At 41.9% G+C, this 12,485-nt stretch overlaps 1 protein-coding gene across 3 annotated transcripts in view; it reads left to right on the forward strand.

Moving 5' to 3' along the window:
* The first annotated feature begins 10,470 nt into the window (after nucleotides 1–10,470).
* The window catches only part of TAPT1 (transmembrane anterior posterior transformation 1), a 48,669-nt gene continuing 46,654 nt past the window's right edge, over nucleotides 10,471–12,485 (forward strand). Inside the window, exon 1 of one of the 3 annotated variants that reach the window (XM_052780413.1) lies at nucleotides 10,471–10,759. In XM_052780413.1, the coding sequence (XP_052636373.1) occupies nucleotides 10,519–10,759 (241 nt within the window). In that variant the 5' untranslated portion in view covers nucleotides 10,471–10,518. The remainder of the gene's footprint in view (nucleotides 10,760–12,485) is intronic. The other 2 variants (XM_052780414.1, XM_052780415.1) reach the window with 2 other exon arrangements.

Genomic DNA, 12,485 nt, shown 5'->3' on the forward strand with positions numbered 1-12,485 from the left:
TCTTTATCCCTATTTTGACTCAATTTCAGTTGTGGAGATAGTCCCTATGCTTTTCAGCAGATTTTTTTTATATAGTTATTTCTGGCAGGCATGATTACACAATCTCTAGAGGACAAAGTGAACCCTTACTAGCTTCTTTCTGAGTGTTTATCCAACACTGATATGAATGATCTTAGATATCACCATTATCTTTAATTAGAATAGGAATTAATGGTTCTTATCAATTTATTGTAGCTATTTATATTATTCCAGGAAAAACACAAAAATTAAATTTTAATGTGGAGCCTATATATTTTAAATCCAAGTTTGTGTTGATAAAAAGATTGAAAACCACTATAATTTTCAAGAATAACTGAAAGTCATTGTGCTTTGGACAATTTATATAATCCTACATTTACCTGTTACATCAGCAACCTTCGCATCCATCTTGTACTGAGAAAGAAAACCTCCTTGCTTGTAAAAAGCACCTTGTCCTTTCCCTTTGTTACTTGCATGAACTAACAAAATATGTATATAATAGCAACTGTTTTGTTACCTCTCACAGCTATGTTCTTCGTTCCCTGGTAGCTCACTCATTTTTCATTGTTATCACTTGATTTATTATTATTATTATAATCTCCAGTTTAGACAGGAAAATTCTTGGAACAAATTCTTGTTGTGCTTTATTTGTAGGGGAGATGCTATGAATTTATATGACAGTACATAAACAACTGCAACAATCAAGCAAAGGAAATCCAGATGTAAGTCAAAGTTATGATATTTGCCTTCCTGTTGTATTTCCTGTTTGAGGATTTCAGAGATATTAACAGATGTTACTGAATCAAGCATTACAGTTGTGTGAAAAGGTGGCATATGTAATAGTATTCTCATTTTATATATAGGAAAAAAGTGCTACAGAAATAATGATTCTACTTCTGGAATAATAAAAGAAACATATCGATTCCCAGTGCTTAGATCATAAACTGTTCTATTCCCTTCATGTTTTAAATGGCCGTTTGTAAGTCTTCTACTGCAGAGAAATCCCTTACTTTGCCCCTCTGGCTGAGAAGTAGGCATGCTTTTCATTTGTTCCAAATAGATGAGATGGCTTTTTACTGAAGTAGTCTACTTTTTGTTCTGTGCATTTCATTTCCAGTTGGATTCAAATGTCAACAAATTGATCCTTGGCAAACCAAGCTTTCCACTACGTAATATCATTTCCTCATTGAACTAATTACTTCACTGTATCAGCTGAAATATTGCTTTTAAAGTAATTGGGGACTTGCATATCCATGTTCTTTATGCAAATTAAAATGAATAGCTATACTTAGTAAATGGGAAAACTGCCTAAGTGTTAGAGCTGTTCCCAACCTGGAAATCCATTTCCCACAAGAGAAGTTCAGTTGTTAACTCACTCCTGAATTTAAGTTTCAATTTTTAAGCCTGTGCGTCTAAAATGACACTCCTGAACCCAGACCTAAAATTCTAAATACAGGTGGTTCCCTTGCAAAACTGCTTGTCACCTCCAACTGCCTCTAACCCAGTAAGACACAGTGCTCTCACTTTCTCAGTGCTGAATTATCTGCTCAACTACTTCCTCGAACGCCCACAGAAATCAGGCTTTGTTGCACAGGAAGAGCTGGCTCAAGATCAGATCATTCCTTAACTTCCTAAAACAGGCGGCTTCTAGCATCGCAGTGTTTGAGCGGTCATCGCAAACAAATGGGAGGGTGTTCCTCTCTCCCAGGACACCAGTTATTCTCCAGAATGAAACACTCAACTCCTGGCTGTGCCTTCAGGACACTATGATGCTGATCATGCGGCTAATTCAGCCAGGCGTTACACCCGCTCACTCAAGTTGGGCTAGAGGTCTAAAAGGTCAACAATAACATTCAGGCAAAGTTTTAAAAATTTGACTACTGAGGACATGAGCCAAACATGGCTAAGGAGGCGAGAACAAGATCTGTCGTGGAGGCACACTGTAGAAAAAAAGGGTGAATTGGCACCATGAGCAATCTTAACTCACAGCATCAGAAGCCAGGAACATGCTGTGAGTAGGAAAGAGTAAATCAGAAGACACAGTAGTTCTGTGAACATTATTTTTTTTTTTTCTGTTAATTCTCAGGTATTGCTTTATTAGTCTTGCTTGTCCATATCATGGACTCCAATTTAAATGTATGCTTGTGCTCTGCAGACACATCAGCACATACAATTTAACTGTGTTACTGGAAGTGTGAAATATTTCTATTAAACAAGGTGTGCTTTGTATATTACCATAAAGTATGCTGCTTGCAGTTCAGATGATAGTTCTGCATTCATCCAAGGGGGAACACTCAAACATTCAACTGTTCTTATTTTAACTGATAATTCCCCTGATTTTATTTCAAACAATCTCACTTAAGGAAAGGGGAAAATGATTGTTATGGATTGTGAAATATAGGAGTACTGGGAGGGAACTGAATGTGCCAGCTGGGAATATACAAAGGAGGGAATGAGTCATGTAACTTCCAGTCATTTGGAAAGGGGTCGTCCTGACTGGACAGGGCTGCAATTACTGAAATTTATGTATCAAGCATTTATTCCTGGGTTGAATGAATAAATGATCTGCTAGCAGATCATAACGATCATAAATGATCTGCTAGCAATGGTGTGATAAAGGTTCTGTCAGCAATTATATTATAGGGATTTATAATGCAGAACTAAAATAGTGCATCTTGGTCACTAAAATAACTCCAGAGTCAGACTTTGGATCAAGTTATCATAACCAAGCAGCTGACTAATGCCCACAAAAATATCCGTATGCATGGGAGTCATCTCTGTGTAAGCTGGTTGGGTAATTGCTTGTCTAGGGTTCTTTTTGCTTGTAAACATCTCTATAGAACATATGGGTACTTGGTTATGTGAACACACATTTCTGTGTGCAGGTGCTCTAAACAAACACATGAACATCAATGCATACGTGTGCAAGTTTTTTAGGCCAAAAAAAGCCATTAGATTGTAAAGAAGCATATATTCTTAAGGCTGAGTTAGAAGTTAATCTAGTACTCCACAGTAAATCCCAGTAACAGAAATGCTGACAGTACTTTAAATGTAATAGTGTTAAGAGACATCATTTACAGGACTTTTTTCTTAGTCAGCTGCCTGTGTTTGAAAATGTGCTTTCATAAGATTTTCCAAAAAGGAATATATTTCCTATTGTTTCAATTAAATTGCTGGGTTCTTTAACCAGCTGATGGTTTCCCCAATACCTATGTTCTCACATTCCAAATGTGAACTCCGTGGCTGACAGATGGAATCTCAGCTTTTATTCTTGATATCCCTCCCTGAGTTCTGTCAACTCTTAATGTGGCTTTGGTGCATATAACTTGTTGTAAATTACAGGATGTCACAACAATAATAATTTGAAAATGGAAAGGAAAAACATGTTTAGTTAATGCTCTGCTAGTTGATGCAAATGTAGGGCAGGTAGGGTTACTTTGCAGGAATATCAAGCATTTTCAGTGTAAGTGCCTTTCTTTACGATCTGCCAGGGCTGAAAGAGCAATCCCAAACACATTCCAGTGCATCTTGTTACTCATCAAGGTAGAACAAACCTCCTGGAGTTCCAAATGGTAATTGGATTTTTACGGAGCCTGCCAAATTAAAATTGCCTGCTTCAAAATATAAAACTTGAGCAAAAAACAGGATGGGAAATTTTGAGTTCCAGTTGACAACATATTCTTATCTCATCATGCTACCATAGAGGGTCTTTGGTGCGTGACATAAGAAATCACTCCCTTGATGCTGTAACTGTGCTATCGATAGACACAATTTGATATATTGATAGACACAGTGTGTGAATACATCAAAAATCTATGTCTGCACACTAACATATAAAAGATTGTGCAGACTACGTTGGCGATACTGGAATTAAATTAGAGCTGAATTTGATCCAAATGCTGTTGTCATGTTTGACAACTGGATTATAAGAGTTAATAATAAAAACAGTAAGTAAAGCAAAAACCAATCTCAAGGGATGACAATTATTAAAAAAATACAGCACTGAATCCTTGCCTGAAAGACACTGGCTGATTTTAGAACATTTCTAATGTTAAAACAATACTTAGCTCCTAAAGTTGACCTTGATGTCAGTATTCTGTTGTCATTTATATGTAAATAAACATTTGCATGTGTTTATATATATAAAAACAACATCTGTGTTCATGAAGAGCAGTTCTGCATAAAGTTTTTCACCTTCATTATATTGTACACAGTAGATTTGGTGATCTGTATCTATTATAGCATCATTTAAATAGCAAATAACAATTAAACAACAAAACATTTCTTCTTTCAAACTTGAAATAATTCAAAACCAGTCCCAACCTCATGAAAACTGCATGAGTCCACTAAAGGTCATGACTTTGACTTACAATGACTGAAGTTTTGGTCTCAAAGCCATTAGTTATACATTTATAAGCAATACATTTCCTTTTCTATGTATGCTATGGTTCATGTTTTTCATGTGCAACTATAATTACAAAATGAGCCATGATTTTCAGAAATAGGAATCTAAACTAGCAGTCCCAGAATCTCTTAACTGATTCATTTGGTCCTACTGGAGGCTCAGCATCTTTGAAGAACACATTTTTACTGCCTAAAATCAGGAAAGCACTTACCCTTATGTTTAAATCTAACACATTTGAATTCTCTTCTGAGTAGAGATGCTTTACAGAAGTGAGAGACTTAAGATCCTATCCAGAGATCTCACAATCTAATTTTAGGCACAAAGCTTGTATGTATGTATATATCTCCATACTTTATCATAATAGAAATGCTCTTGCTGAGCTGAGATTTTCAACTATTGAAATCAATAGGACTGTTTACAGCAACTCTGGTTGCTCATGATTCTTATAACAGAGATTTCCATCTCCACTTGGATTTGGCATGACTGAAAACTCATACTGTAAATTCAAGCACAAAACCCAGGCCACTAAGTTTGGGATTTCACCTCTGCTGCCTGGACTGGAAAAACATAAAGAAATGGTAGACTGAAACTTATACATTAGGAAACAAATTTTTAGAGGTAACTTATTTTCTGACACTTAGGCAAAACACCAACCACTTTCTGTTTGATACTGGGAATTTCATTCTTCGGTACAGGAAACTCATGTTTAGGTGCTGAGACCTTCTTCCCCAGGTGCTCTTCTCTTCCCAGTTCATGACTTTTGGAGCCCTCATAACGTTTTTCCATCTGCATTTTCTCCACTGATTTCCTCCCACCTATTCCCCTCACACCTCATGTCTGGCTTAGCTCTGCTGAGAAGTAGCCAAGGATGGAGTCAAAGGCAGCTGCACTCTTCTTTTGTAACACTTAGAACCATCTTGTCATGTGTAAAGCCATCTTCAAATGTTATGTAGTATAGCTACAGATATGTAACAAGAAAAAAAGAGGAAAGAAGAGATTACAAAACCTTTCTTCCAGCACTTCAGGATGGAGATTGTGATAAAGTAACCTGGAATCGAAAAGATTTAGGAATATCGCTGTTACTTTACTTTCAAATGTGTGAACCTTGAGATGAAATGCCCCATACATCACTGAGTTCGGTTATGTTGATGTTGAAAAGACCATTTGCTGCTTTTCTTACATAATAGGTGTCAGAGGTTCAGGTATCTGTGCTCCAATAGAGGCAGCAGTTTAAATATCAGTTGTGGCATTTTGCTCAAGATATAAATCCTGAAGAAATCTTGACACTGAGAAATGGACATCAGACCATGGGCATGAAAAGACTCACTGACAGTCACAGAAAAAGTATTGCCTTGATAAAAACATTCAAGATATCTAACAGGGAAAGAGCTATAAAAATATTACACTAGGCAACTCCTAGAATTCTTAACAAAAATCAGACAATATGAAATTTATTTTTAAGATAATGTGAGCATGCTTTTAAAAACCTGTAATACTGAACTAACTTTCTGTACCTCTGCCCTTCAGTCCTCCTCGAACTATGGTCTCAGGATAAGATGCCACATAAAAGTATCTCAAAATAATTATTTCTTCTAAAAATTTCAAAGATGGCAAGTGTAGAAAATCAAGCTGTCACTGGAAAGCACCATTGATTTTAACTGTGCAGCAGCTCTTGTGCTATATAATACAGTATCCAAAGCAAACAAATAATGGAAATGTACCAGTGAGAAGTCAAACCCGACTTTCAGGTACTGTAGTATTGCATAACATGATTTGTACTTGCATTACTCAAGGACATGCTGATGTTGAGTAATGCCCTTAGCTTACCTAAGAGTCAACCTAATCATTAGTGAGCCTACAACTCTGGGAAAAAATATGGAAAACTCCAGCATTTTAAATTTTATATTGAGATAAGAAAAAAAATTAATAAGTGAAACAGGTAGGTTGCTAGTGTCTATACAACAATTTCTTATACTGATTATTTTTCATATGTGTGGATTATCCCATGCAAAAAATCATGTGCTGCTTAGATGTTGAACATAAAATGGAGGAAAGAATCTTTACATGATTTTTCTCCTGTGGGCGTAAACAGATATTTTTAACTTCAGCTACCAAACAGAACTGAGACAGAATTAGATTATACTTCCAACCAATACTTTTGTACCTTGCAAATACATGACAGCTGTGATTCTGAAAGATTTAGAACTAAGTTTGTTAATATCAGTTGTTGCTAAGAGATGCATTGCCTTTAGAAGAATGAATATGCACCCACATACTAAGTGGATCGATGAATTAAAAGTCACAAACCAAATACCTGTTTATATTACAAAAGGGCCTGAACATACTTTATTGTGGAAAAAAAACAGCATTATGGCACTTTGGATTCATCATGAGTTTTGTTGACTTGCCTCCTCCGAGAAGGTGTACTCAGTGATGACATTTTTAAAAATTAAGAATGACTGAAAATCACATTGAAGACTGTATCTCAATGTCATTCTTGCAGGAGACTTAAGAAATTAAGCCATTAAACCATACATTTTTAGTATCTAGTCTTTTTTGAATGATACTGCAAAGTCTAAAGAAGTTTGAGCCTCACTGACAAAACGCTTGCAGTGGAAGATAGATACCAGATGTTTTCATATAGTTATGAGTATTGCAGTTACTCATAACTGTTTCGTACAGCTATGAGTATTGCATTGTTATTATCATCATTTTAACACCTGCCTCTTCTTTATTGCTAGTTAATGTATTCTTTGGTTTCACTTACCTCTGCTTGATACAGTACACTGAATTTCCACACTTCTCTCTAGACTTTTTTCGTATTTCCTAACCTATGTCCATAATTTACTTCTTGTTTGAGATATAATTTTGTTGACAGATTTTTTTCCATGTTTGTACTGCTCTCTAAAAAGAAGATCTTACTTGACCTCTTTTTAGCACACTTCACTGATAGACCACCTATGTTGAGGGGATATCTGAGTTGGTGGGGGTAAATTACATAGATGGCAAGGTCTGAAAATACAACAAAGTTCTGCCAGCAAAAAGCACTGTAAAAATGATTATCCATTTTCTGAGTCTTCTTCTTAATGACCTTTTGTTGGGTCTTCTCGGGAAAACAAAAAAACATTACAAAAAAGGAGGAGTTTTAGACCATGTAAAAATGTTCTTTAGAAAAAGACCATCCTCACTAAGTGAGACAAAGTAGTTGCAGCAACGAGTACTCTGGGACTAAAGCACAACTGAGCTGGACACACTATAAAAGTTTTAATACTTGCCAGCGCCAGAATAAACTTTTCTGATATCAAATAAGCAAAAGTCCCTCTGTGATGATTATATATAAGATACATTATAGGTAGATAAACATTACTCTAGCATACACGTGGAAAATTTAAGGCAAAAAATGAAGTACCTTGTGCAAGGCCTCAAAGATCAGCAGTGCTGACATTTCTAATAAAATTCAAGTAACTCTTAATTCCCAGTCTGTATTCACTGCATGACTATCCTAATGGTTTTTGCTGTTGTATGAATGAAACTGCTTTTTCTCCTTGGAAAAAGTCATTATTTTGAAACAATCCTCCCTTTCCCCCCTATCTGTTAATTATCTCTTGGGGGAAAAAGTGAAACTCCAGCTGTGGGAACATAGACAGGGCTGTGCCTTGTTCTAAGAAAATCGCTTCAGGAAAAGGATTGGTGAATGGTTATGAAACTGCAAAGTGGATTCTGACCTGCTGCAGAGTCACTCCGTAGCATGTCTCAGCAGATAAGCTATGGAAACCAACAAAATACAGCTTCTCGTGCCCAAAGAGCAGATGGTCCCAGATAACTCCCAACAGCAGACACCGTAACGAACCACTACTTCCTATATCAACACTGCTAACATTTTTCACTGAACAACTTTTCCCTTCTGACTTGGCTAGTTCAAGAACTCAAATACCTAAAGACTGGATTTTGCTGCAGTTGGGTTGACCTTCTGGAAGTGGCTCGCCTGTCAAAATATCACATGTAATAGTTGAAATACACACATCTTTGCATGTGGAAAAGAACACATTAAAATTCCGGCCAATGATGAGTTACAAACTGGATGTAAAGTACAGAAAAAACATACAGAAAGACTCTGTGGGTAGAAACTTGAGGGTAGCTGCTCAACGTGCTTTTTTTGAAGCATCAAATTTATGAGCGAATTCTTAGCTGAACCATATTGCAGTCACACTATTATCGTGCTTTCAGCTGAACTGCTTCAAGCGGAAAACTGGAAGATCTTGTAAACTAAGCAAGGTTATCTTGGGTCAACCCCTGAATAGAAAATGTATGTGCTGCCACACCTGGTGCTGGCAATTCATTAGATTGCTTCTCAGTGGGCCTGAAGGAAGAACATAGCTGGTCGTTAGATGATGCTTCTTGCTGGAAACACCTTCTTTTGGGTGAGACCGATAACAAGGTTGTGACAATTTGTTGTCCTTAAATATCATGCAATGCATCTTATGGATGGATATAGCTTTTATACACAGTTGCAAGGAGAGAAGCAGAGTATATCTCAGGGTGTCATGTAACTGCACGGGCTGCAACAGCACTCCAGCTGAGGGAATTTGTCAGCTCTTTTTGGAGCTCTGTGTTCTGCATCCTATTTTTCCAACTGCTTTTTACATCCGCAGAGAAAAGATGGGAGAAGAAAGCCCAAACTGATAATGTGTAGTAACAGCTATCACTGTTAGCTCCCTGTATGATATTCTTATTACACATTATAAGTGCCTGTAAAAAGCACTCCACTGCCTGAAAATATCAAGACTTGGATTAATCCTACCGGCATTAATTAATTAATTAATTTTAGGCATTTAGAACCACTAAGGGCAATGGAAATGGGCACCTCTAGTCTATCCGAAGCCTGAAATGCTCTTTGAGACAACTGTACAGTTAACTTACGAGTTTTAGAGGATGACTACTATGGCCTTCCAAAGAAAGAATAAAACACTCTTTGTTTTCCCAGGACGAGTGGCTAAATATTAAGCTCACTGAATCTGGCATCTGAATGCATGATAAGAACATGGGAACTGAATGTGAAAGAGATCTTGTACTTGAAGTTCAGGCCAGGTATTTTGTCCTCGTGCCCACGTGAATTCCTCCTGCAAACAAGTGCTTCACTGTTACCTTGAGCTCCCTGCTTCTTACATTCATGTTTACTCTTGTATAAATTATAAGCACTTTGAGACAGGAACAATTATTTTTTGTTACTATGGCCTCCGACAAGCCTTTTCACTGCCTGCATCGTGCTGCCAGTAACTAACGGCATTTCCAGCCTCAGCACTTCATGAACCACAAGATTTCAGACCCTGGCTCCCGGGCTGGTGGGGCTCGTTGACCTCTGCGGGCTCCTCGAGCACCGGTGCGTGCCCTCCTGTGCCCGGCGGGGTGCTGGGAGCTCCATGCGAGCCAGGTGGCTACAACAGCACCCGTCCTTCGTGCACGTGGGCTCGGCAGCGGCGACTCCTTCCAGAGGCCTCTTGCGGGAAGAGCTACGCAAACACAGGGAGCGTGAGTCCGTGACCGCGAGTGCCCAGTCTAGTGCAATGCGTGTTATGCCGTTCGCTGACATCCTGTTGGCTTTAGAGTTAATAATTCACCTCTCATGTTCCATTTTTGAACAAGGTCTTTATTTGCATGGCTCCGGGTAGATTAATCACGTTATTTGCAACCGTTTTGAACTACTGTCTCCCAGCCCCCGTGGCGGGTGAAGCCGTGACCATTACACACGTTTCTCACGACAACGGTAGAGGGCCCGCTGGACCTCTCCCCTAGCACAAGTGTCTTTATTACCTATAAAACCAGAGTAAGCTTGCAGGCCGGGCAAAGGAAGGCGCGGGGAGGAGGCGAGACCCGAGCGCGGGGGTCGCGGCGCCCAAGCGGTTAACGGCGGCGGTGGCGCCGCAAGATGGCGCCGCGCCGCCTTCGCCCCCGCCCCCCGCGCTGGGCCCCCGCGCGGCGGCCGGGCCGGGCTGCGCCGCTGTCGCGCGGTGATGACTCACCGCCAGGGGCGCGGCGCGGCGCGCGGCTCGGGGGCGGCGGGCGCGGCGCGGGCGGCGCTGCTGCTGGCGGCGAACATGGCCGGCGTTGCAGACGCCGCTGCCTCCGCCGCCGCGCCGGGCAGCGGCGGGGAAGGACGGCGCGGCGGCGCTCCGGAGCAGCAGGACAGCGGCCGGGGGGAGCCGAAAACTCTCTGGGGGAGCGGCGAGCCGCGGCCGCCCGCCGCCGGCCCGGGGCAGCCGTCTCCGCAGCAGCGAACGGAGACGCTGGGCTTCTACGAGAGCGACCGGGGCAGGAAGAAGAAGCGGAGCCTGTCGGGTGAGGGGCGGCGGCGGGGCGAGATGCCTCCTCCCGCGTGCCGGGGCGGGTGGAGGGCAGCGAGGGCCCCCGGGCCGGGTTGGCCCCCGCGGGAGACCGGGGCGGCCGCGGCGGTGTTGCCCGGGGCGGGCGGCGCCTCCGGGGCGCGCCGCCAGCGCTGGCTCCTCGCCTCGCCGACCGCCCCGGCCCGGCTCGGCCCGAGGGGCCGGGGCCGGCCCGGGCGCCTGAGACGGGGCTGAGGGAGCCGCGGCCGCCCGCCCGTGCAAACTTCGGCGAGCGACTTCAAAAAGTGCGCCGGGACCCGGGGGGCCTGGGGAGCGGCGACGTTCAGCCGCTGCGGTAGCGGGGGCGGGCGGGGAGCTTCCCCGCCGGCTGCGCTGCCTCTTCTCTCCCTGCCCTAGTCGGCGAACCCGGCCGTGTCAGCGGAGTAAAGCCCCTCGGCGTGGCTGGTTGCGCCCCTGCTCTCCACGCGGGCGTGTTCAGGAGGGAGACCGGGGGCAGCGCAGTCCCCGCGCCCTGTCATGCAGTACGCTACCTGGCGGTCGCCGGGGGGGGGGGGGGGGGGGGGTTAAACAACACGGGCATCATCCATCGCAGCGTTACAGGCTGAAGTTGAAAGTGGGGTTGTTAGGTCCGATACCTGCCAAGGAGTGAGTGACTGCAGCGAGCGCGTCGCACAGCGGTTTCTGGTGGGAGCGGAGCGGTTCAGACCTGGGCCCTCTGTTTCCTGAGACCCCCCCTCGGGCCGGGAGGGCTGCGGGCTCGCTTAACTTTCTTGCCGAAGTGTGAGAAACGCTTAATTGTCTTCGCGGTTCTCGTTATGTACGCGTACCTACGAGTGCCGTAGTCTTTGCCTCCACTACTGAAAATAACGGTCCTGTTAGAGCCTTGAAGTTGTATGCAGGTTATTAGAAGTCTTTTAAACTAAATGTAGTTTGCTACCTGAGGATTTTATAGGGAAAAGTAAGGGAAAATGTCACGGCCGTTGATATCAGTCTGCACCTATATTTACATTTACATTTGAACTGGTTATTTCAGGTATCTACAAAGTAATTTTTGAAAACAGCCCTGCTTCTTCTGTAAAAATTGTCACTCAGTGTGGCAGGGTTGATTTAGTGTTGGTAAGGTTATAAATAACTTTATTAGCACCATATTCTTAATTGAGTGGCTTGCTGAAAATCTGCAAAGTGATCAAAGTGATGTTCGTGTTTTCAGGCTTTCTGCATCAGTGTTGGCTTGAATGCGATACCCCAGGTCTTATCAAATAGAAAAAAGAAAAATTAGGAATTAGGACTTAATTTAAAATAATCTGCCAACAATTGAATGCTTTCCTTCTGAATTTGACAGGTGCTGTGTCCGTTTTTGACATGTTATATGTCATAGGACATGCAGCATCATTGACTGCAGTTCTGTGGTGTTGATGAAGCTGATGTAATTTCCGTAGTTGTAAGGAATTGGCTTGATTGTAGTATTATGAATTGCATTGTGGTGAAAACAAGAATGGTCAAGATGTATACTGATGTGCCTGAAAGGCAGCTGAACAAATAACTTTATAAAAAGTAAGGAAATTTGTTATTGGGGGGGGTGGGGGGGTGGAATTCCTAACTATGATCCAGCAATTGATTTTAAATTAAAATAGTTAAAAATCATTGGCGCGCTCTGACTCTTCAGGACAGAAAAACATTAGAACAACAGGCTTCGTAGAGCAACTAAAAATTCTAACTCA

Source organism: Harpia harpyja, chromosome 2, assembly GCF_026419915.1.
Source record: "Harpia harpyja isolate bHarHar1 chromosome 2, bHarHar1 primary haplotype, whole genome shotgun sequence".
NCBI classification, from domain to species: Eukaryota; Metazoa; Chordata; class Aves; order Accipitriformes; family Accipitridae; genus Harpia; species Harpia harpyja.